Source organism: Mastigoproctus giganteus, chromosome 10 (assembly GCF_048544385.1).
Source record: "Mastigoproctus giganteus isolate SK-2022 chromosome 10, ASM4854438v1, whole genome shotgun sequence".
NCBI lineage: Eukaryota > Metazoa > Arthropoda > Arachnida > Uropygi > Thelyphonidae > Mastigoproctus > Mastigoproctus giganteus.
Window position 1 is genome coordinate 138,053,812 of NC_143584.1, and position 27,022 is coordinate 138,080,833.

Sequence of the window (27,022 nt, forward strand, 5' to 3'; positions counted from 1 at the left end):
TTAAACGTTGGTACATCTTTTGATGTAGACTTGATAGAGACCTTTTATGATGATTTTTGGAATCAGCAAATTTATTTCCTCTAGAATCACATTTTCATTGAGTATGACAAAAAATATTTTTTGTTGGTAGGTGTTATATTTGCTGTTCACTTCTATTTAGACATTTGCTGCCACCTAAACGTGATAGAACTCATTCAGTGTGTCACAATTTTCAGAATGTTGGGGGAAAAAATAAATAAAAAATCGACATCCCTAGCATTCCGAAAATTTGTACATCATTGTTGAAAATTAAATTTGGAATTCACTGCTAAAAGCAAATGCTTCTGTTGAGATGCAAATCTGAACAAATCTTAATTTTATAAAACATTAATTCATGTACATAAATTAACATTAATGAAAGCAAAAAACAAATAAAATTGCGCCAAGTCTAGACAACAAATGCCAAACATTACTGCAATGCATTCTGTCAGTGCACTAAACTGAGTAGTTGTTAATTTCACATGGCTTTACTTTTACAGTAGCCGTTGGTTGACCTATTAAGAATGACCACTCATATGCATTAAGGCACACTGCTTGGGTGCCACACCAAGAGAAACAACTGTTTGGACAAAGTCAGTTTACTTCAGAAAGTTTATTTGCACAGGTGTTTCTAAATTCAGCTAATTTGCTGTAGTAGATTAACAATTCCTTGATATCACAACCTATATACAAAGGAAGAGATTTCTGGCTCTGCCATCATCATGATTATGTGACATGTTCACTTATACCATACATCTGCTTACATAGATTGTTATTTATTTAGTTTGAAAACAGATTTTTGAAATTCAGAGATTTTTTGAAAACTATCACTATAGAATTTCTTATTATTTAATTTATAGCACTTACGGCATTATTGACTTGGGGAAAGGAGAGAAAAAGTAATGTTCATACATGGTACCTTACAAACCATAACTGCCAACTTTTCACTTTCAAAAAACTGGAGATTAGCTATTTGTGGGCAACAGGAAAACAGGGTTTTGGTCCAAATTTATATATATATAATAATAATTTTTTTTTTTTTTTTTTTTTTATATATAAGTCCACACTATACTAGAAATTTAATTTCACTACAAAAAACACATTTTACTTTAAAATACACTTAATTTTATATTAAGTGTATTTTAATATAAGTACATAAATTTATTGTTTATCAGTACAATATGCTTTTAAACTTTGCATATATAACATTTTCTATGGATTTCTGTTTGGATTGTTTGTTAGACATCAACTGATTATAACTGTAAGAATAGCAAACAACTATAGAGACAAACAGAGTGGGCCAGTAAATCTGAATGCCTTTTGTCTTTAATGGAGAATTTTAACTTTTCAGTGAGGACGGAGGGGGGGGGAGAGAGAGAGAGAGAGAGAGAGAGAGAGAGAGAGAGAGAGAGAGAGAGATTAAAAGCTGTCTGAGACAGTTTTTAAATTCTATTCATTGGAACCAACTAATGATGTTACAACTGCAAATTCTAAATGAAAAACATTCAGGACTATAGCAGCTACTAGGCTTTTTATAAACTAAGAGGTGGTATTCAAGGCTTAGACTTAAAAGGATACAAGATACAGGGTGTTTCAAAAATGATGGTCAATAATTTAAAGATGAAAAGTACAAACTAAAATAAGCAAAAAAGTCCCAGTGAACATCGGGCCGCAAATGAACCGTTTGAGATAATTCATATTTTCTGTTAAGATCTGCCACTGACTATGGGAGCACTAGTTTAGCAAAAAACTGTGAATCCTTTGCTAAGGGTGGTTTTATTAAACATAAGATAATACATTTTTAATTTTTGGTTTCAACACCACAGGATTTTACAGATGTTACATGTGACAGGATTTTCTTTCTAACACACTTTCCTCAACATCAGGTGTTATGCTTCTGGGCCTACCTGATCGTACTCCATGTGCGAAGTGCCCATGTTCTCTAAGGAGTTTATGTACTCTGATAAATGTGCGCCTGTTGGGCTGCCTTCGGCGGGGAAATGCTTCTTGATACGATCGTGCAGCCTTGAGTGCACTGCCGTTGGCTTTACCATACATGAAGTGCATGTCCGCATGCTCTTCATTGCTGTAACCTCTTTCCATGTTGACTATCCTTTGACAAGTACCAGTATGCCTGCTACGTCTCAGAGCATTGAGAGAGGGGAAAGGGAGAGAATGAGCATAACCTAACCTAAACAAACAAGCCAGTGGTAGATCCCACCTCTGTACAGTTCACCTCATCAGTAGTGGATCCCAACTAGAAATATGCAATATCTCAAACGATTCACTTAAGGACTCTTGTTTACTAGGTTTTTTTTTGCATATTGTAGTCTGTACAGTTCACCTTTAAATTACTGACCATCACTTTTGAAATACCCTGTATATTGATGAGACTAGTGGCAGAGAAGAAAAATACACGGGATGATAATAAATTATAAGGAGATACAGAAACTTAACAATAGTAGTTATCAATCAAGTCACAAAGGGGATTAGGCAAGTCTTCGGCTAGGAATACAAAGAAGCCTTCGCTTACGCTAACATCTACAGAAATGTGCATACTGTGTCTTTCTAATGGTGAATATGAAATAATAACTATATTTTATGATATATTCCTATCCGGTTTAGGAAAGTAAATAGTTTTTTTATTAGGATCATCTCCTAGAATCTGCAATAAATTTATTGATGACTGTGTATTAGCAATTGATTTAAAGGTGTCTAAGCGGATGTTTTGAAAGTGGGGAGAGTCCACTAGCAAATGGTCAGTTGTGCATTGGAGAGTGCTGTCATTAGTTAATAGATACAGGTGAGTGAGATGAGTATGCCCAATCCTAAGCCTTCCTAAAATTGTTTCTTCTCATCTACTTTTCTGGAAGCTGGAGAGCCACAGCTTTGGTTCTGGTTTTATTTGGTATAGTTTGTTTCCTGGATAACCTCTCCAGATTAGTGACCAGCTATTGTAACATGCTTTACGGATAATATGTTTATAATTGGCAGAGTTTTAAAAGTCTGCAAAAGAGTAGTATCTGGTTGTTTGGAACTGCAAGGTCTATTCTTTCATTTCCTGTTATTCCACAATGTCCTGGAATCCAGCAGAATATCATAGTTTGGTTTGACTCATCACAAGCAAGTAATTTAGAATGGATTTGTTTTATTATAGGGAGAGAGGAGTTGGTATTACTATTTATGGCAGAGACAGCACTGAGCGAGTCAGTGTATATTACGGCAGACAAAATTAGAAGTTGAGTGATGTGATCTAGATCCAAGTTAATAGCATAAAGCTCAGCAGTGAAGATACTGCATTCTACAGTAATGAGACAGAAGTGGTGAATGATGGGAAGATTGCTGCAGCGCTTACTTGGGTCTCAGTTTTTGATCCATCTGTATAGATCTTACAGGCCTGTGAATTAGAAGCAGAGTGAGTTTCACGTAACTGTGCAATGTTGAAGGGAGACAAGGTGTTCACCGCCTGATCCACGGTGGATCAGGCGATGTCATGTCCTGATATATATTGCCGATTTCTACGTTCCATGTTTGAGTTAATTATTTAAGTCTAAGTGCAGCAGGTCTGTTTTCACTTGGTTTACTGTTGTAAAATGACTCCCATTCAGTATTGTACAGACATCTCCAACTAGGGTGAGAGGAAAGACTGCGGATTTTTGTGGCATACATCAAAAGCAATGTTTTCCTCCGAAGATGTAAGGGAGGTTCGTGGGCTTCAATGTAAAGGCTCTGAACTGGGGAGGTTCTGAAAGCCCCTAGAGAAACTCTCAGAGCACTGTGCTGGATCATGTTCAATCGCTCTAAAGTAGTTTTTCTAGTAGAGTCATACACTGGAGAGCCATAGTCTAAGCAGGACCTGATGAGAGTTCGATAAAGATGGATCAGGATATGTCGATCAGCACCCCATGACATAGATGACACAGACCGGATGATATTCAATTTCTTCAAGCAGATGGTCCAAAGGTAGGTCACGTGTGCTTTAAAGTTTAGTTTCCTATCTAGCACCAGGCCAAGAAAACAGACAGTGTGAGCAATGGGTATTGGCATGTTATTGATCTTTAGCTCAGGATCATGATGAAGTGACCGTAGTTTGCAGAAATAAGTAGTGGCGGATTTCTGCTCAGCAAGATGATATCCATTGTGTAAGGTCCAGGCTCCCATTTTGAATAGGGCAATTTGCAACTGTCTTTCGATAGTATTCATACTTTGTGATTGGCAGGATATAAGGTATGTTTGTGTCAGACGGCACGTGGGATTTCTCCCATCTCCACGTGTGTTTCTCTGTATCGAGGACAGCACACTGTCAAGCCAGAGACTTGAAAGTGTGTGAGCCGTGTCTGTGCAGTGTGATATATTGTGCCCATTGTTTATCCGGCTTATTGGCTGCCAGGCCCCTAGTGGGGCCCAACGTTGCCCATACCCTGCCACGTGGAGACTAGCCAGGTGTATCCAGTATCACAACAAATTGCTCTGGCAGGGCCTGCAACCTAGTTTCCTGGAATTTCAGTGGCTAGGACCTATTAAAAAAAAAAAAAAAAAAAAAAAAAATTTTGTGTTTGACATTAATGCTTAATGAGATTGCTGTTAGGAAATCGCTGGTTGGGGTTGAACACTAAAGAGATGTGTTAAAGGCCAAATAGGTCGGGCAAAATTTTGATGTTATTAAATTTAGACATGTGAGGCTATACGCTAGATAAAAGCTAATAGTGTTAGTTGCCTTAGAGATTTACACAGAACCGGCAGAATTTAGACGTTGATTATAATTTGGCGGCATTGTTAAGGGTGTACTCGGTCGATTTAGTGAGAGAGGGAGGAGACTGAAGATTGGGGGGGAAACAGATAGAAGAATAGGGACGATAGAGTAAGCATCCCTAAAGAGGTCAGTGGAGACGAGCCCCACCAGGCGAAGTATGGGGGGGTAGGCAGGGAGGAGAGGAGACAGAGATCCGTCTCCTCCCTCCCCTGCCTGGAGATGGGATTTTAAAGGGAACCAGGTTAGAGTACCCAGTTCAGATCGCCAATGGCGTGTTGGCAGCAAAGCCGCAGAAGAATGTCTTCGTCAGTGTCATGTCCAAGGAGTGTCGAATCCGGTATGAAGGTCAAGCTGCCCATCCTGCTCTGGGGGTGGGATATGTTAGCTGGCAGTGGGGAACCCACCAGGCAAGGGGGTGGGAAACACACACATTTACTTCATTCATAATCTGCATTCTCACTCTACTTGCATTCTTTTTTTTTTTTTTCCTCTTTCATACTTTTTTCTTATTTTATAATTTTTTTTCCAAGTTTTTTATATATGTATATATATATATATATATTATTTTTTTTTTTTTTTTTTAATATTTTTTCACTCAACTCATTCATCTTTTTCTCACATGCCAGGAGGGGATGCAATGATGTGTAGTGTAAATTTAAATACTAATTAAAACTAGAGTTAGTGTGTACTTAACTGTAGCATTTATGGTTTGTGTTCTTTTTCTCACATGCTTACACTTTTATTCATTCTTCTAGCTCTCATCTCGTTTATTTGACTCTTAAATTAAATACTGATGGAATCCTAACCCTCGCTCAGACGACACACATAAGGGGATATACATTTAAATTGAAAAAGGATGGATGCAGGATAGATGTGCCAAACTCTGCTGAAAGCAAATATTCACACTCTTTCCCCCCATACCACAAAATTTACTGAAAGCAAATTTTCACACAGATATATTCTACAATCATGAGAGTAATTGATTGTTGGAACAAACTTCCACATGGAGTTGTGGAAATAGATATTTTAAATAAATTCAAGGAAAGGGTTAGACAAATTATTAGAGGATAGGCAGATAATGTTTTTTTTTTTTTTTTTGGTTTTTTTTGCTGAGCTGTATAAGCTTGCTTGCTTCCATCATTTTTCACTACTAATACTAATTTCAAAATACATTTGGTACAGGACTACTAGCCAAGTAAAAAAAAAAAATAAAACACATTCATAAATAACTCCTCATATGTTTAAAAAAGGGCTCCTTTAGCATTTTGCATTATCACACAACAGACTTGCATGATATGTTGTTAGGTTAGCTAAATTTTACATATGGAAAACTATACTTACTTCCTGAGAGCACCATGCACAATCAGGACTTGTTATACATTCTCCACATGTTTCTTTAGTGACACAAGGATTGACTGTTAACTTTTCTTGTGCTAAATAGAGAAATTTGTTATTCATCAAATACTACTAAATACTATTATCATCATCAACTACCACTCATTCAATCAGTAATGAAAATATGACTACTTAATAAACATTGCTGAAAATTAAATCAAAAGGAACCATTTCGTTCAAATAAATTGTGCTGAAATCTTCTAATGGAAATCACTTCTATATAGAAGTGATTTCCACTTTATTTTACTTAAATCAATAATAAATAAAGTTACAAAATACATGTTATTATAATAATAATATTATTTGTTAAAGGGGCATCATTTGGAAAGCATGTTGTAGTCATAAGAAACTATATGATACAGTGTTTCTTGTAGTCATAAAAAAACACTATATCATAAAATTATATAACCTTAATCTCAGAAGTATGGTCCAGTAAATATAATGTTTGATTACATCACACTATTAATATGTCAATTTTAATTTTTTTTCCCATGCTTTAATACAAAAATTCAACTTCTATACAACAAAAATGGGTGGATTCAGGCTGTACTAAATTAGATTACTAATTGTAATTTTATTTTTAAAACAAATTAGTGAATTTTCTTTGATTTAAATCAAAGAAAAGTATGCTGTATCAAACTGCATAATCAATCAAAAATGTGAAAACTTGTTAAGAGATTGTGAAGTCATATTCTTCTGATATATCTTTAAATTTTTTTTTTTTTTTTTTTTTTTTTAACTGAATCCTTCCATAACCTAATTAGAAATTATAGTCATTCACAATGCAAGTCAATTTTCATATAGTAACCATTACATTTTAGGCATAATTATTTCACTTGAACAAGATTAATAAAGAAAGTTGGCTAGGACTGGTAAATATATATTCATTATGGCGAATATTTTCATTTCAAATAGTATTTATCTGTAACAGGATTTTCGTGTGGCCATTACTGCATTTCTCACATGCTATATTTTTGAGTTCTTTTTTTTTTTTTTTTTTGTTGTTGCTTTGATTAAATATAAAGCATTCAAATAAAATGTAAATTTAGTTTTGGACATGATAAATTCACTGTGCAGATACAGTGTATATGTACACACATCGCATCCTCAATTTATGTTAAATTTATTTACATCATTTTAATACAATGACATCAATATTTTATAGCAATTTTCAACATAATTCACACCTTTTCATCCCAACAACATTATGAAAATTGAAATGTACACCAAAATTGTTTTTCTCAATGAAAAAGATAGAATGTCATTTGTTCTTCCACTGTGTAATGTCACATGTGGAGTAATCTTGTACTAATGTCAGTTTGATATAACCCCATGATAGTAATAGCATACCAATAGTATTCCAATTCCTACAAAATGGTCAGCAAGTACAATTTCTCACTCACTCACTCACTCTCACACTCACACACACACACACACACACACACACCCCCCGACCGGGCTAGCCGAGTGAGTAAAGTACCTGCCCGGCAACCCAAAGGTCGCGGGTTCGATTCCCGCCTCAGGCTTGGGTCAGAGTAAAATGCAAAAACCTTGGGAGGTGCAATATGGCCACAGAAGCCGATGCGCCAACAACTTCCAAATCAAAAAAAAAAAAACACACACACACTAGTATTATGCGAAGTATTGTTTATGAATTTTGTTGTTATAGATTGTTTATTGATATAGATCATTTATTGAGATCAGTACCAATTAATGCCATCTAAGAGTAAGATTGTGCATTACATCGGTCTGTAATGATAAGTACTAGATAAGATGGAAAAAAAATGTCAGTTTGGTAAAGCAGTAGCAGTTTTGGGTGAGATACGGTGCAATATGTGGACGCTATGTGCGTCAAAACCCTCAGGTAACGTGCATATGCCAACGCCGGCACATGGCAAAACCTAGAGATACAATATATATAATATATGATACAATATATAATTAAAAGGTGAGCGTAAAACAAAAGATAAAGCGTAGAACAAAAAGGTAAAGGCAGTAAAGGAAGTAATATATGATAGAGCAAACTATAAGATAGAGCAAAATATATAAGCTAGCGAGGCAAAATTGTATAACAATACACACACACATATACAAAGTGATCACTTTAGAAGTGAAATCAGAAATTTTAAAATAATTCAATCAAAGTGAGCACAAAGTGTGATGAGCATAGGTTGATGATCACTTCACTTGGCTCAACCCATAGTAATGATTCATATGAATGCAGGCAAAATTAAATAATGTGCTCATAGTGTGGCATTATCAAACTATTGGTATTACAAATGCAAAGGATCATGTACTGAGACTCTGTTTAGCTTGATGTTGTTGTTGTTATTTGGTTTTTTTAGGAGCATTAGCAACTAGGGCCATATTGCTCCGGGGTTATGCGGTGGTCATTCCCTGACCTTTCCGCATCCTCCATATTTGGTGGCTCACGGGCTCGAACTCCGGTCTAATCAAGAAGCGTGTGCTACGCACTGCTCCTGCCCACCTGGCTATGGAGGCGCCTGTTTAGCTTGAGGAGTGAGCATAAAACATGGATGACAATGATGACTTTCCAAGATTAAGAAGTTCACATTTCTCCACATTTCATTAAGGGTTACTATGCAAAGAACAGTACTATATCTTTATAGTTTCTATACTATATAAATTACTATATCTTTATAATATTGGTGTAGATACACCATAGACAACTCAAAGAAAAACTACGATTGTAATGTGAAAGACATCACTCCATCTGTATCTCATATTGTGCTCATCCTTCACAACGCGTTACCATATATTGCACTACCTCAAATAAGTAATGCTTCACTAATAGAGAAGATTATTGTCACTTATTCTTGATGGGCACCACCACACAGACGGCACCATTTCAAAGCTAGTTTTGGCTTTTCATCAGTGGGTGCCTTTCACACTACGATCGTAGTTTTTCTTTTTTAAGAGTTGTCTATGGTGTATCTACACAAATATTATATAGAATCTTAAACTCTTAAATACATTACATATGGAAATCATGGATGGTACTTCGTGGTCATGTTAGATAACCATAGTGCATGACCATGCTTAAACAGAAGCTTGTTTTACCACAGTAAAACAAGCTTCTGTTACATATTTTTGTATTTGTTATGTATTACCACATAACCCGCATCTCTCTTCTCCCATTAGCTGAATAAATATCATTAGGAGAAAAATTATTTTAATGTATAGAAAGATAAATCTGGACCCAGTTAGCTTCAAGGATCTGGTTAATGTTTGGGTTTTGATTTTGTCTTCAAACACAGCTTCCCTATTATAGTCCACGGAGCTGGGAGTGACTATCATGTTCAAGGCTACTATATCACATCATTACCTCGTTAAACACAGATAGCAAAAATTAGCCTACAATGTGAAAATTATGAACAGACATCTCACAGGAATTCAACCTATGTTTATAACAAAGAAATAACTGTTATAAAAATATTGTTATATTCTGACTTATAGAATCAATTCTAAGGATACATCCCTTGTTGTAAATAGAGGACTGACTAATTTTTGATTTATCTAAGATAAAAAAATGAACGTATAAATAAAATGACAAGTTCTCTGTTGAATCACAAAGAAACGGAAAAATCAGTCACTAAATTTAGCATTAGCAGGCATATGATGCAAGAAAGCAAGCTTATGCAGCATCAGCCAAAAAAAAAAAAAAAAAAAAACCCTCCCTTTTCACCCCTCCATTCGTTCCAAATGCCTGTCCAGCTCAGCCTTAAATTTTTTAGGCTATCAACTTCTACAACAAAAGATGGAAGTCTTGTCCTCCAATCAACTACCTGCTGGCTAAAGGCAAATTTCTACACATCTATTCTACAAATGTCTTTCCTCAATTTGGATCTGTGGCCCCCTCAGGGTCTTAATCTGAGCAAGAGGAAGAATCCCATCAACATTCAGCTTGCTCAACCCATTCAAGGCTTTATACACCTCAATCAGATCACCTTGCAGGTGCCTACTCTCCAAGCACTGCAATTTGCAGACCTTAAGTCTTTCTTGGAAGAGCACCCCTTTGTTCCCTCACCAATCTTGTTGCCCTTCTTTATACACTTTCTAGCACATCTACATCCTTCCTAAAATGAGGCCTCCAGACCTATACACAGTACTCTAGATGTGGCCTGACCATTGCCTTGTATAACAGGATAATCACCTCCCTGTCCCTGCTAGCAAAATTCCGATATATCTTTGACAAGACTTCGTGACCTGCCCTGGCAGCCCCTCTGCACTGCTCAGAAAACTTCATATTTGACTGCACAATTACTCCCAGATCTTTTTCACTTTCCTATGTGTAATACCACACAGTTGACACGTTTCTCTTCAGTTATTGCTACCCATATTCAGTACTTTGCATTTGCAAATGTTGCACTTCAGTTGCCACTTTTTAGCCCATTTGCCCAAATCTAGATCCAGTTGGAGTAGCATACTGTACTGTCTTTAACAACTCTGCCAACCTTTGTATCATCTGCAAACTTGGACATTAAACCTGATATACTTTCATCAATATCATTGATAAATATTAAAACAACAATGGGCCCAACACTGAACTCTGAGGAACTCCACTAATAACATTGGTCCACAAAGAGCAGTGTCTGCTGATTACCACTCTGTCGTCTCCCACTCAACCATCCCTTTATCCATTGTAGCAACTTACCCTTAATGTCACACCTCTGCAGTTTGTACAGCAGTCTTCCGTGTGCAACAGTATCAAAAGCTTTCCTGAAATACAAGTATATGATATCAAAGTTATTCTTTGCATCCAATATATTTGTGACTACATCATAGTATCAAATCAAATTGGTCAGACAAGACTTCCCCTTAACGAATCCATGCTGTTGCTGCTGCTGTCTTGTCTAGATGACGCTGCACTGCTTCTTTAACTAGTGATTCCATTATTTTCTCCAGAATACAAGTTAAACTAACAGATCAATAGTTATCCGTGTCACCTTTTGAACCCCCCTTTGTGAATTGGTGATACATTTGCACACCTCCAGTCCATGGGGACCTCCCCTGAGTCCAAGAAAGCTCTCATAATTATGGCCAAGAGTTTGCTTACTTCCTTTGCTGCCTCCTTTAATATAACTGGATAGATCCCATCCACCCCAGGTGCATTTTTTATGTTTAACTTCTGCAATTTCTCCTCCACTTTGCTCTCAGTTATTACAAAATCACTTAGCTCCCTGTTAGTTTGATAAACTTCTGGCATTTCTCTCATTGAATAACTCCTCATGTGTGAATGTTGATGCAAAGTACTCATTCAGTTTATCAGCTACCAGAGCATGATCATCAATAGTCAACCCATCTATGTTAAGTGGTCCAATCCAATTCATCCTTTTCCTTCTAGAGTTTACATAAGTAAAGAACTCTTTGCTGTTTTTCTCTGCATCCTTTGCCAAAGATTTCTCGTAATCTGCCTTCGTCTGCCTAACCTCCTTTGTGACTTGATTACAGACTAGTTTATACCTGCCATAGGCTTCTGTATCACCTGATACATTCTTCCCATACATTCTTCTTCTGTGCCACGAGCCTCATTAATTCATCTGACATCCATTTAGGCCTAAACCCTTAACAGTATTTCTTAATTGGAATGAAAAGCCTAGTAGCCTCCAAAATTAAGTTCCTTATGGCTTCTCATTTAGAATTCAACATTGGGAGCATCATCAGTTGGTCTCACTGTACAGAATTTAAAAACTGTCTGAGATCCCTGTAGGCACCTTTGTGAAAACAAAAGCGCTTCCCTTTAGCTTTGATGGTAGTTACATCTTTAAGTAATTCCCACATCAGTAAATTGTGATCACTGTCACCCAGTGGTTCCTTTATCAAATTCTTATGATTTATCCTACCTACTGCAAAGTTATTTATTTATTTATTTATTTTATTATTATTTTTTTAACTCTAGTAAACCATTTCCTTACTTTTTTTTTTTATATATATATAATTTTTACATTGGCTCTACATGCATTTTGGGACTATTTCTGACATTTCTTGCCACAGCAACTACTCTGGTCAGTGCACCAAATTCATAGAGACTTACCATGCAGTGTTCACAGACCATTTTGCATGTTCTGCTCATTGAAAAACCTAAAATAACTTGCAGATTTTTCTCTCTGTCTGAGACTCGCTAACTACACTGCAATTGAAAGTTGAGATAGGCAGAAAAGCTGTGCAGGGAACGTTTTCATGGTATGGATTGATTGTGCTGATATCTTTGAAAATGTGTAAGCATTTTTGTGTCTAGGGTAAGGCAATATAATTTAGAAATGGGGATGCTATTGTCTTTCTTGTGACTACAGTGTGTGGGCATGGGCTCTTTTGAGTTTAATTTACAAACATAAGTTACATTTCCAAACTGAAATTTTCTTCCAATCTACCAATTAGCTGTTTGTTTAGATTCAATACACCCATTCACTGCTTGACACAAGGTTGCTAAAAGGGCTATCTGATGTCTGATGATGAACCCTCAAGTTTTTAATTAATAGCAGATTTGCTTAATGGGCAACGTTATCCAATCAAAACAAATATTTGTTACTTTAGGTAGACAATGTGGATAAAGGTATAGTCGTTTTTAGAAGAGCCTGTGACCAAGTGCTGCAGGGACAATAGCATCCCCCCCCCCCCGCCAGACGGTCAACTGAAAAACATAACCGACAGAAGCATTGTTTTAAAAATACATTTCAATTTAAGGTAGGGTGGCTCATGAACACAAGTTTGACTCCACTCTGCTACACTAACAGCAATACAAAACACTGTAAAACAGCCAAGCCGGAAATGCATAATTGGCAAATCTCTGCACAATTTATGTTGCAAGTGTTGCCCACTTAACTACCAGGAAGCAATGATCACTTAGAAAGCTGCTTTCTGGAATTCATTCTTTGCCATGAGGATGGCAGGCCTTTGTACACTTACTGTTTTGCAAGAGTAAGACAAAATTCTTGCATCCACTGAAAGTAAAGCAGGACTAGAAAATCCAGTAGTACTAGCAAAAAAAAAAAAAAAAAAAAGAGGGCACCAAAAGGATACAAATCTTTAAGAAGCTTTGTCCAGCCAGTCGAAGAACTTTCATCAAATTGCTGCTACCAAAACCAGCATGAGGGATCACCACATAGAAATCAAGTCAGGTAGTCTACATAGGTAGCTAGAGAGATTTTTAAAAATTGTTCCATTTTCCAAATGGTCCAAATAGGAGATCCAGGATCATCCAAAAGGAAAGGTTTCCAGATGGAAGTCAAGTTGTGAAGTCCATACAGGTAGTCACAATGCAACAGTCAGATGTTCTAAGTATAGTATATCATTGGAGACTTGTTAAGTGTACAAACTGATCATTCTCTGTGCCCGTGCACATATGAAAAATCAAAATGTAATTTAAAGTTGTTCACTTTTTTAATGCCATCTTTATTTTCAAGCTCTTCTGAACAAAACTGTAAAAAATCCATTTTTTATATTAAAAACATTTTTAATTCATTTTTGAAATTAAAACTCCCAAAGCCTTATCAGGGATAGTGCATGGGGAGTGAAATGCAAACTGAAAAATCCATGCATCAACAGTTTGATTCCAGATGGCACTTCAATGTCACAAAGCATTACAGATCATAGGAAAGCAACTCAACAGATACACATAATTAGGTTTATTTAATTCATGAATTTTCCCAACTCTGCAATAATTATCAGATTTCTGAAATCTGATAATTATCTCATGGAAAATATTTTGCAGAAAAAATCAAAGACAACATTTGCAAAAACAGCGATTCGGAGTTTCAGACTATGTGGATGGAGTAGATGAAGCATGAACTGCTGATATACTGTTTGGAGTCTTGTCAACCCTGCACACACAGCTCAAGTTATTATCCTCCCACCAGTAGTTATGATGTCATCACTCTACTGATATAGGTTTGGTTAAATTACTGTTAGGTTAGACTTGTAACAAAATGGCAAGAGGATAATAGACAAGTTTCTAGTGGTGACATCATTATCAAAGCAGTGCCGATCAGTCATATCCCAGCAGGAGGTTAATTAACAAGTACAGTACCTCTCATTGTAACAGTAATGAAGCAGAGCCAATAGAAATACTGCATAACTTTTAATTACTATAATTTTTAAAGCTGATGTCCTGGAGGATTCAGTAAGGCAGCTGTTATTGCAGTTTTAGGAGTTCAGAATGAAGAGTTCTATATTGGGAGATTTTTTCAATAAATGCCATGAAATTTGGTGACATTCTAAATTCAGTGAAATTCGTTAAATCATGTACACTCTGAGTCTTCCTTTTTTACCATGAAAAATAAAATATGCCACTTGCAAGATTACTAAATCTTTCTGCACACAGTTCATGGAAAATAATGAACTCAACTCATTCATCAAATTACTTCCACAACAATGACTTGTATTTACACTAAAAACCACTTGGCTATGAGCTGGTTTCAGTCCTGTTGATGACTGGAGGAATTTCTACAGCTCTCTTCAATTTAGGTTGTAGTTAGCTGATTTCAGACAGAAGGAGCAGGTGCATCAGTAACCTATGCCATATTGTATTATGTCTTGTACAGACATAATACAATATGGCATAGGTTACTGATGCACCTAAAACTCAATAACAGCCATAAGCTAAATGAATGTTGTGTCATACCGAATTAAAGCTCATGGAGTTCCTACAAGATACTGAGGCTTGACTGCTCATTTTTGACTGAATAGCATATAATAAATTGCAATGTTAAACATATTCAAACTATTCTTTAATAAATAATTATCATAATAATAAAGTTAATTTTTCTTAGTTAACTTAAGAAAAATAAAAGCAGTTAATACTTGTGGATAGTACATACTGATATATCAATAAATTCATTTATAACTGAAGAGTATTATATAAGTTGAAAAATTACTTACTTTGTGCATTTATTAGTGAAAAAAGGGCTACCACAGCTAACTTGAATAGATGATGCATGACAGAATTATCTAAAAAAGGTAAAATTAAAATTTATGTAATAAGCATATACTATTAATGAAAATTAAGGTGTTTTGATAAGCACACTAGGATAGGATATGATACTATGACATTAATGGAAGAATATGTATGTCAAATCAGTACATTCCTTAAGTAAAAAAAGATGCTTATACAAATTTGACAGGCTCCTATGCCAGGAAATTTTTTTTAAATAAAAATTTCCACTTAAAATAAACAGTTAATCATTATTTAATTCTCAAATTTTTCTTTACATTGAGAGTTTGGTTTACATAAAGTAAAAAAAAAAAAAAAAAAACACCTCTTGCTATATTGGTAAGAGGAAAAAGAATTATGCAAAACCATCAGAATCAAATACACCAATTTCTGTTTCAACACAATACTGATATTTGATAATTTATCACAGTAATTTAATTAAGCTTTAATTTAATTATTAAATAAGTTGGCAACCTCACACTGTGAGACCATAATTTAGTTTGCTGTTACTTCTTTGTCTTCGCCTTTTCCCACGTTATATGGGGTCGGCATTCAATGTTCCCAATTCATACTTTACATCCTCCTCTTCTCCTCTAGTTAGATTAACTTCTTAACCGGAACACATCTAGTGGTTTTGGCATAGTTTTTACGACCGGATGCCCATCCTGATGTCAACCCTCACCATTTACCGGGCTTGGGATTTAAGCTGCCGATCTACTAAACCTGCCACAGCCATATAAATGGAGTAGCTCTTATTCAGTGATGTCACAATTTAATAATTTTACGCAATTTATGCCGAATTTCTAGTCACCACTGAACAAGCAAGTGGCACTGCTGTAGTTCTTTTATCTCCTGGAAACATCCAAATGGCTGACTCGGTAGAATTACTGTGACCTTGAAAATACCAATAATGTATAACTCAGCAACACGTGAGTATTTTTAAATACAATTTGGTATCCTGAAAACTTGCTAAAGTTTGCTACTGAATATGCCAATCCCATTAAATTGTTATTATGAACATGCATAAATAATCTAGTCCTAAGAAGTATAATATTCAAAAATTACAATAATGTACATATGTTGAAAATTGAAGGCTATTATTACTCATTTAATAATCATTAAGAACTACTGTGTGGTTCAAGTTCTACAGATTTGGCTGCCATTTATTTTTGTAGAACTTGAACCATACAATAATCCGGTAGTTTTCAACTGGGGTGCCACAACAACATTCCAGGGGTGCCATGTAATATTGTTTATAGTTATATTATTGTAATAAATATCATAACATATTTTTTAATAATATATATATATATATATATATATATAGAGACAGAGAGAGAATTGGATCTAACAGGCAGAAAACTGAGTAGGGGTGCCACAAAATAAATTACTTAGGGGGTGCTTTTATTAAAAAAAAAAAAAAAATGCCAAAAACCACTGCAGTAATCTTTAGAATCCATAATTTTATAAATATTCTTAAAATCTGATTCCATTTCCATTGGAAACTAATTCAATTCACAGGTACCTCAAAATTATATACAGCTTGTCTGCTTAATGTGTATCACGGGTTAATTTGTAAACTCTCCTAAACTCAGTGTTTTCAGTTTTGGTGATTGCATCTTTGCTAATTTTCCTAACTTTAAGGAATCTTCAATATAAAATTTACAGGTATAATTTATGATTTATAACTTAACAATGTCTATTTTTTTTTATTTTATTTATTTATTTTTTAATTCTCAGTGAAAGCTTTTCCTAGTTGTTTGCTTAGTCTAAAATCATCTTGTTTTCAAATCACTCTTGAAATCATGATTTACCGGTATTAGGCAAAAATAAGCATGTCCTATTCTCCACACTGAATTTTGTGGAACACTCATACATTCATGCTTCTACATCTTATAGGAAGAAAAAAATATTTTTGTTGTATATGATTCACAATTATATTCACATAGCAGTTATCAGTTTTGTTAATACTTACTGAATGATTATTCAGAAACACTAATAATGAATAAATAATAAATTGCAGTAAACAGTTTTACTCAATGTATTTTATTTTCTACTTTATTTTGAACATTATCTTGAATACAAATCATTTCTGTAATTCCAAAATACATTTGCTAATAAATTTTGAATATGGATACTCAAAGCGCTTCTGAGATCTCCCGGAAAATCTCCATGAATGCTCCAAAAACAATAGTTTATTGCACAGAATATACACGAAGTTACAATAAAGTTGAAACTGTATTCATGCCAAATATGAGTTGTGTACAAGCTGAAACATCCAGAAAAGCAGATATGAATAACTGTTATAAACAAAGCGTTTTTTTTTTTTTTAAAGTTGTCTGAATGAAACTATGCCCAGTTTCTGAGTGTGTAAATCAAATACTATCTCACATAGCACAATTAAAAACTAAAAATAAATGTTTGCATGACTTAAAAAAAAAATAAAAATAATAAAAAAATTGTTTTAGAAATCATAAATTATGCCTGTAGATTTTATACTGATGATTCCTTAAAGTTAGGAAAAAACTAATGAATATCTGGTACACCTCAGTTATTGCTAACTTATTGGAAAAAAAAAACAAAAAAACCAACCCTGTAATTAGCATATGATGCAAGAAAGCAAGCTTATATAGCATCAGCCAAAAAAAAAAAAAAAAACAAACCCTTCCCATTTCACCCATCCATTCACTAGACAAACATTTGGAGTGAATGGATGGGTGAAATAGGAGTTTTTTTTTTTTTTTTTTTTTGGCTAATGCTATGTAAGCTTGTTTTCTTGCATAATATGCCTCTACTAATGTTAATTAGAGAGTTGATTTTTTTTTCAATGAGACAGCAATAGCTGAGGTGCACCAGACATTCATCAGTTCATCTAATTCAAATCAAAAGGGACTTTGAAGCCTAATAAATTACTATTATTATAATAAATCTTAAATTATAAGAGGAAACCTCATACCTTTTTAGTAGGACTGTAATTCTCTCTACACTCAATCGCTAATTATTATATGAACCTACCACATGTGCATAGTCATAAACAAATCAAATTAAAATAGCTATTAATTAAAATCATCATGTCTTCAATTCTCATATCACACCAAGCAAATCGGAAAGACGGTGGCCACCAACCCCCAAAAAACCAACCAATATCGTATGCTACCATAAGAATTGAAAAACAATTGTCCCAAAAACATCTAAAAACCACGAAACAAACAAATATCCATTAATTCACGTGCAATTTAAAAACTTTAAAACCATTTTATAACGTCTTTTAAGAGACCCAACTTATTTGGTTTGTTACTGTGTTCGCAAGAAGTACAAAAGTGATTTGCGAATGATATCCTATCCCCCCCCCCATTTACATATAAAATTATTGAAACCTGATATGAGATTATTTAATAGACCAATGTATGAATTACTGTTCATACATGCGAGTAAGTGTCCACGAGTCCAAAATATTATAAGGTCTGCATATATTGGTCCTTGAGGTTGTCACAGCAATTCTCTCAGATATGCCAGACAAGCTGTACATGCTACCTGGGAGTCTAAAACGCTGAAGGAACTGATATTCGCGTGACACTCAAGTCAAGTGGACCCAATTTCGGCGAAGTCTGGATGGTCTGTGACAACCAAATCCTCTGCTTGCATCTTCATGAGGGTGGGACTGTTAGTAATCCTGGGTATAACCTCCATGCAAAATCACACAGTGGGTGACCACCCAGGTGTGAACCAACGTAAGCAGGGTTCGAGGTGTGGCGCCCACACCACATGGAGGAATGCCACCCCCTCTGTGTTACCAGGTAGTACTAGATGGCTCTCATCAACCGGTACAATACTACCACTTTGCTTATTGGAGGCTTGAAGTGGTGGAACCCACGTTTAGTCTCCAGAGCTAAGTTCCGGTCAACCCTTCCCATCTCTTCCATCATGAAGTATGATTGATGACTTTTGAGGTTATGATGAACATTGTGGCGAGATCCAATCTTCCTTGCATTTCAAGGGTACAGTTCTAAAACGGTGTCCGCAGGCCGGCTGCTAGTCAGTACACCAGACCGAACCTATTGGTAACTCTCTAGGAGGCTTCCCCATCAGCTAGTGTATAATCTTGATACCTCTACTCTGCCAGATAGTGACTGGAGGGAGTCTGAGTAGTGTGTATGCAGGGGGGCATTGTCGAAACCACGTTATGTGAGGGATCTGGGTATATCCTTACCATATGTACGCCATATTTTTATTTTATTTTTATTTTTTTTTTTTGGCTGATGCTGTTTTTGCATCAAATGCCTCTACTAATGCTAATATCCAAAAATTTCATTACTTCATACAGCATGACCCACCCACATTTTCTTACCATTGAATACACCATGAATTGTCAAACCAATAGAGTAAAGAGTAAGCTTATCTGCGAAAAGATCTAAACCTCCCAAACACTACCTAATTCATTTCACAAATATACGTGGTCTCAATTCTAATCTCAACGATGTCCATTTCCACTTGCAGTCTGCCAAACCCCATGTACTTTTTCTAGCAGAATCTCAGTTATCGGTTGATTCAACTACTGCTCATCTCAGTTGCCCAAACTATTTGCTGTATGATTCCTTTCGCCTCAAAGATAGTATATGTCCGTTCTGATATTCTCTGTCAGAGACTTGGTAATTTGGAATCTCCTCTTTTTGATCTTCTCTGCCTTAAAATCTCCCTACCTCATTGTGTCAAATTCATCTGTTGTCTCTACCATTCTCTGAACTCCACTAATTACTTGGAGCTCTTTGACTTCCTCTCTTTGCAACTTGACTTTCTCCAGTTCAGCTTTCCTAACAGTGAGGTAATTTTCCATGGCGATTTTAAATGTTCACAACTCCAGCTGGCTTCCATTTTCTAGTCACACCGACTCAGCTGGTTGAGATGCTGACGCTTTTGCAATTACTAATGACCTTGCACAGATTGTTCATTTACCTACAAGAATACCGGACAATCCTAACCATACAGCCAACACGCCTGATCTTTTTCTCACAAACAACCCTTCTAAGTACACGGTTTGTTATTTTTGTTATTTTGGGTTTTTTTTAGGAGCATTAGCAACTAAGGCCATATTGCTCCGGGAATATGCGGTGAAAATTCCCTGATCTTTCCGCATCCCCGTATTTGGTGGTGACGGGATCGAACCCCGGTCTAATCAAGAAGTGTGCGTTACGCACTGCTGCTTCTTCCCACCTGGCTACGGAGGCGCCTAAGTACACGGTAAAAGTGAGAGGTCCTTTAGGCACTTCAGATCACAACTTGGTGATTCTCTTCTCCAATGGAGCCTTTATCTCATGGCTATTCCCAACCTCGTGTTGTTTGGCATTACAAGAATGCAAAATAGAATGACCTGCGAGATTTCTTTTCTTCTTTTCCTTGGTCGGATTACTGTTTCAAAACTTCTGATGTCAACGTTTGCTCAGATCGTGTCAGTGAAATTATTCTTGCAAAATGGAATCCTTTATCCCACACTCCACTTTAAAACCTCGTCCTTTATCTAAACCCTGGTTTTCCAATAAATGTGCTAAGGCTGTTCAAGAGAAGAACGTTGCATATCATAATTGGCTTGTTTCTATTTCTCCAGTTTCATTTTCTGCCTACACCAAAGCTCGCAACCATTGTAAAGCGGTTATTAATCAGTCAAAACTAGAGTTTGAACAGGCTAAGAGTAGAAAACTTGCTTCTTGACCTAATGGTAGCCGAGCATTCTGGTCTCTTGCCAAAGCTATTGGCCCCAACTTTTGCCCATCTCTGCTTCCACCTCTGTCCAAACCAGATGGTTCTGTTGTCACTTCAGCCAACGACAAAGCTGACCTTCTAGCATCCCATTTTTCTTCCAACTCATGTATTAATGATCTTGGTAAAACACCTCCCACCATTCCCAACACGTTCCATTCAATGCCTCCAGTGGTCTTCCATCAAAAGGATGTCAGAAGGATTTTGACGAATCTTGATGCTAAGAAAGCTCCAGGTCCCGATGGTATTTCTCCACTTGTTTTCAAAACCTGTGCTCCTGAACTTACTCCTGTTCTTTGCCACCTTTTTTCACTTTCTTATTCCAAAGTGCGGAAATTTGCCTTTAGCCAGCGGGTGGTTGGTAGGTGGAACAGACTTCCATCTCTTGTCGTGGAAGTTGATAGCCTAAATAAGTTTAAGGCTCAGCTGGACAGGTATTTCGAACGAACAGGGGGGTGAAGTGGTTATTTTTTATTTATTTATTTTACTTTATTTTTTTTTTTTGGCTGATGCTGCATAAGCTTGCTTTCTTGCATCAAATGCCTCTACTAATGCTAAAGGTGTTTTTCCTTCTGCTTGGAAATTTGCTCATATCCAGCCAGTTCCTAAAAAGGGTGACAAATCCCTCCCATCCAATTATCATCCCATTACAATTACTTCTACTCTTTCTAAAGTAATGGAGAAATCAATTAACTGCCAACTCTTCAACTACCTAGAAACCTTCCGTCTGATCAACGATTGCCAGTATGGATTCCATCAGTGTCGATCCACTGGTGATATTCTGGCTTATGTTATCCATTTATGGACTAATTTAATGGAAAAGTTCGGTGAAACACAAGCAGTTGCTCTTGACATCTCAAAGGCTTTCGATCATGTTTGGCATAAAGGTCTTTTAAACAAGCTTCCATCTTATGGTTTGCCAACTGTTTTTTGTAATTGGTTATCCAGTTTCCTCTCTGATTGCTCACTGAGGGTGATGGTAGATGGCTCTCTGTCTTTAACTTCTCCACTAATGCCGGTGTCCCCCAAGGTTCAATTCTTTCCCTGACTCTTTTCCTCTTGTATATTAATGACCTTCTTCCATTCACTGGAAATCCTATCCATAGTTTTGCCGATGATAGCACATTACATTCCACTTTCCATTTTGAGAAACCTTGTCCTGCTCAATCAGCTTCAACTTCTCGAAAATCTGCTACCAATTCCTTAAATGCAATCCTTCTAAAACTCAGTCTTGTCTTATCTCGCAAAAAAGAATTCTTCTGCTCCTATGCTTATCTTTGGTGACAGTCTGATTTCTAGGCAAAATGATATATCTCTTTTGGGGATTACCCTGACTTCTAATCTCTCTTGGCACAATACAAATATTGCTTTCTCTGCATCTAAAAAACTTGGTTTTTTCTTTCGCTCTCGGCGTTACTTTTCTTCCAAACAGCTGTTCACTCTGTACAAATCGCAAATCTGCCCTACCATGGAATATTGTTCCCACATCTGGGATGGTGCCCCCCAAAACCTCTCTCAGGCTTCTTGTTTCCGTTCAGAAGAGGGCAGTTAGGTTAATTAATGATTCTTCTCTAACAGAGTCTCTCCACTCGCTGTCTCATAGACGTACTGTTTCTGTTGCATGCCTCTTCTACAGATATTTCCATGGGCACTGTTCTTCTGAATTGGCTTCTATAATTCCCACTCTCTCTCTCTCTCAAAACAGTCCAAACATGTGCCGCCGCCAGCCAACATCCATTTACTGTCCAACTTCAAACTTGCAGAACCAACTTTTCATCTTCCTCATTTATTCATTCAACTGCTGTTTTCTGGAACAACCTTCCTTCATATGTATTTCCTGAAAATTAGTCTACAGAAGTTCAAGTCCAATGTCAACAAATACCTTCTTTCGTCTTTTCAACCTCCAACCCAAGCACAGTACATAGGTTCTAATACCTCTCGTGTTTGGGGTTTACATAAAAAAAAAAAAAAAAAAAAAAAAAATTAAGAGTCAACATTTAAATCTCATTTCTAATATTTCAGCAATTAATAATTTAAAATATTCCTGCTGTTTATTAAGAACTTTCGATTCATTAAAAGCAACTCATGTCCATCAGTAATTGCATGAAACACAAGCTGAGAGGCACCTGTCCTACATGATGCCACATGCTGCTGTATCCTTACCAAAAGGAAATTTTGGGTCAAGCCACTATAAGCAGAAACCGCAGGAAATATTGTAAACAATATTGTGAGCTTCCATGATTGGAACTACACCCACTGCCCTATGTTTCAAGACAGCATGGAGCTTACTCATGAGTTGGGCAACAATCTTAAATTCAGTCTTCTTAAACATGTTAATAAATTGTCTATACCAATGCCGTATATACGGAACTTTAATAAAATGTTTATGATCTGCCCTGTCATTTGTTGTACCTATCCCCTATTTAAAAATCGTTTTGTCAGTTCCATAAGCTCATCCAATAAGGAATCTTGAGTAGAGCTGTATCTATATGTATTATGAAACTGATTAAAATTTATTAATAAAATTAAAATTATGAAACTGATTGAAATTTATCTGAATAAGATTGAGCAGGTATACTTAACGCCACGTCTCCCAAATATAACGTTTTACGGTAGAAATCTTGATGATATCTTAATAATTACTAATAAACATATAGTACAGAATGTCCCTGGATACATTTAATAACATTCATACTCGACTTAAGTTCACTCTAGAAATGGAAATCACGCAACACAATTCCATAAATTTTCTAAATTTTACTTTAACCAGGGTTAATGAAAACATTTTTTAAAATTTATAGGAAGCCAACGAATACTGGGAAATTTTTGCACAGTTCCAGCTACCATCCTTTCACACATAAAAGGGGCATTATTTTTAATCAGTTTCATAATGCATATAGATACAGCTCTACTCAAGATTCCTTATTGGATGAGCTTACGAACTGACAAAAAGATTTTTAAATAGGGGTTATTCATTAGGTACTATTATGCAGATAAGGCAACAGGCGAAATATAAATTGGAAACAGGTACAACAAATGACAGGGCGGATCATAAACATTTTATTAAAGGTTCCTTATATACAGCATTGGTATAGACAATTTATTAACATATTTAAGAACACTGAATTTAAGATTGTTGCACAACCCATGAGCAAGCTCCATGCTGTCTTGAAACAGAGTGGTGGGTGTACTTCCTACCATGGAAGCTCACAATATCATTTACAATATTTCCTGGTGGGTGTACTTCCTACCAAGCTCACAATATTATTTACAATATTTCCTGGTGGGTGCAATTCTGCTTATATTGGCTCCACCCAAAATTTACTTTCGGTAAGGATACAGCAGCATGTGGCATCAGTTAGGACGGGTGCCTCTCAGATTGCATTTCATGCAATCACTGAATCAAAAGTTCTTAATAAACAGTGGGAATATTTTAAATTATTAGTTGCTGAAACATTAGAAATGAGATTAAATGTTGACTATTAATATACGCAGACCTTATAATATTTCGGACTCGTGGACACTTAAGCACAGGTATGAACAGTAATTCATACATTGGTCTATTAAATAATTTCATATCAGGTTTCAATAATTTTATATAAAAACAGGGGGGGGGGATATCATTGGCGAATCACTTTTGTACTTCTTGTGAACAAGGTAACAAACCGAATAAGTTGGTCTCTTAAAAGTTGTAAAAAGGGTTTTAAAGTTTAAATTGCATGTGAATTAATGAATATTTGTTTTGTGGTTTTCAGATGTTTTTGGGACAATTGTTTTTCAATTCTCATGGTAACATGCGATATTGGTTAGTTTTTTGGGGGTTGGTGGCTGCCGTCTTTCCGATTCGCTTGGTGTGATATGAGAATTGAAGGCATGATTTTAATTAATAGCTATTTTAATTTGATTTGTTTATAACTATGCATGCAGGGTAGGTTTCATATTATAATCATTCGCGATTGAGTATCGAGAGAATTATAGTCCTACTAAAAAGGTAGGAGGTTTCCTCTTGTAATTTAAGGTCAGTTCATCTGTATGATGCCGACCGGGCTAGCCGAGTGGGTAAAGTACCTGCCCGGCAACCCAAAGGTCGCGGGTTCGATTCCCGCCTCGGGCTTGGATCAAAGTACTGCAAAAACCTTGGGAGGTGCAATATGGCCACAGAAGCCGATGCGCCAACAACTACCAAATCAAAAAAAAAAAAAAAAAAAAAAAATCTGTATGATTGAAGCAAATAAAGAATAATGCTAGTTCCAGCAGGAGAACAGAGTGCAGCACAAACTATTCACATATCAGTTAATCTACTACTGGAGTTCTTCAATGATCATCACCTTATTTCTGCCCTCCAGATTTCATTATTATCATCATCATCACCTGTGTGTATGCAATCAAGGCCAAATCTTGCACAAACAATCCAAATACTCTGGATGAACTAAACAATTGGACTCATGGGAAGTCCCGAAGGACTGGAGATGTGCAAATGTATCTGCAATTTATGTTGTATAAGGATCAAAGGGTGATACAAGTAACTACAGACCTGTTAGTTTTAACTTCTGTTCCAGGGAAATTAATGGGGTCACTGGTTAAAGAAGCATTGCAGGATCATCTAGACAAGACAGCAGTAATAATTCAGACATAGCATGGGTTTGTTAAGGGGAAGTTGGTCTGAACAATCTGATTGAATACTATGACGTGGGTCACAAAGGAACTGGATGTAAAAAATAATTTTGATATCATATACTTGGATTTAAAGAAAGCTTTTGATACTGTTGCACATGGAAGACTACAGTACAAATTGAGCAGTATGGTATTAAGGGCAAGTTGCTACAATGGATAAAAGTATGGTTGAGTGGAAGAAGACAGAGTGGTAATCAATGGACACTGCTCTTCACGGGCTAATCTTATTAGTAGGTGTTGGGCCCAATTGTTGTTTTGTATATTTATCAATGATACTGATGAAGGTATATCAAGCTTAATGTCAAAGTTTGCAGATGATACAAAAGTTGGCAAGGTTGTTAATAACAGTAGTGACAGTATGCTGCTGCAACAGGATCTGGGGAAGTTGGGTAGATGAGTGACAACTGAAGTTTAACATTGACAAATGCAAAGTACTGCATATGGGTAGCAGTGACCCCAGAGAAATGTACCAACTAGGTGGTGTTACATTCAGAGTAGTGGAGAATGAAAGAGACTCAGGAGTAATTGTGCAGTCAGATATGAAGTTTTCTGAGCGTGCAGACAGGCTGCCAGAGTAGGTCACAGGGTCTTGTCAATGATATACAGGAATTTTGCGAGCAGGGATAAGGAGGTCATTATCCCCTTGTATAAGGCAATGGTCAGGCCACACCTTGAGTACTGCATACTTGTCTGGAAGCCTCATTTTAGGAAGGATGTAGAGCTGCTGGAACAAGTACAGAAAAGTGCAACAAGGTTGGCGAGGGGAAGAAAGGGGTGCTCTTATGAAGAAAACTTAAGTTCTGCAAATTGCAGCATCTGGAGACTAGCCACCTGCGAGACGATCTGATTGAAGTGTATACAGCCTTGAATGAATTGAGCAGGTCCAATGCTGATGGAATTCTTCCTCTTGCTCAGATTACAAACCTGTGGGGGCATAGATTCAAACTGAGGAAAGACAGTTGTAGAACATGTGTGGAAATTTGCCTTTAGCCAGCAGGTAGATGATTGCTGGAACAAACTTCCATCTGTTGTCGTGGAAGTTGATAACTTAAATAAATTCAAGGCAGAACTAGACAAGCATTTGCAATGAATGGATCAGTGAAGTGAGACGGGGCGTTTTTTTTTTTTTTTTTTTGGCTGATGCTGTATAAGCTTGCTTTCTTGCATCGTGTGCCTCTACTAATTGTAATGCAACATCAAGAATTGCATTCACACCACTGATAAACACATTCTTGGTATAGCTGGCATTGATTTTATGACACGTTAGCATCTTTAGCTACATTACAACACTGTATTTTATGTCCATGGGCCAATTTGTATGTTGTACAGGTAACATATGAGAAGCCACTATTCTCTGAATTAATTCATCTGTTTATTGCATTTCCACTTATTTGCACCACTTAAAATGGCTCATTTCATAATACAAGACATTTTGTTGATATTTTTCTCCTCCTCTCTAAAACACATTTACCATACAT

The 27,022-nt window shown here is 36.2% G+C and overlaps 1 protein-coding gene across 2 annotated transcripts in view; it reads right to left on the reverse strand.

Moving 5' to 3' along the window:
* Positions 1–27,022, reverse strand: part of mys (position-specific antigen beta subunit myospheroid) — a 326,956-nt gene that overhangs the window by 246,370 nt on the left and 53,564 nt on the right. For both annotated transcript variants that reach the window (XM_090384150.1, XM_090384149.1), the window contains exons 2-3: positions 15,065–15,133; positions 6,113–6,204 (exon numbers count right to left, since the gene is read on the reverse strand). In XM_090384150.1, the coding sequence (XP_090240276.1) occupies positions 6,113–6,204; positions 15,065–15,122 (150 nt within the window). In that variant the 5' untranslated portion in view covers positions 15,123–15,133. The remainder of the gene's footprint in view (positions 1–6,112; positions 6,205–15,064; positions 15,134–27,022) is intronic.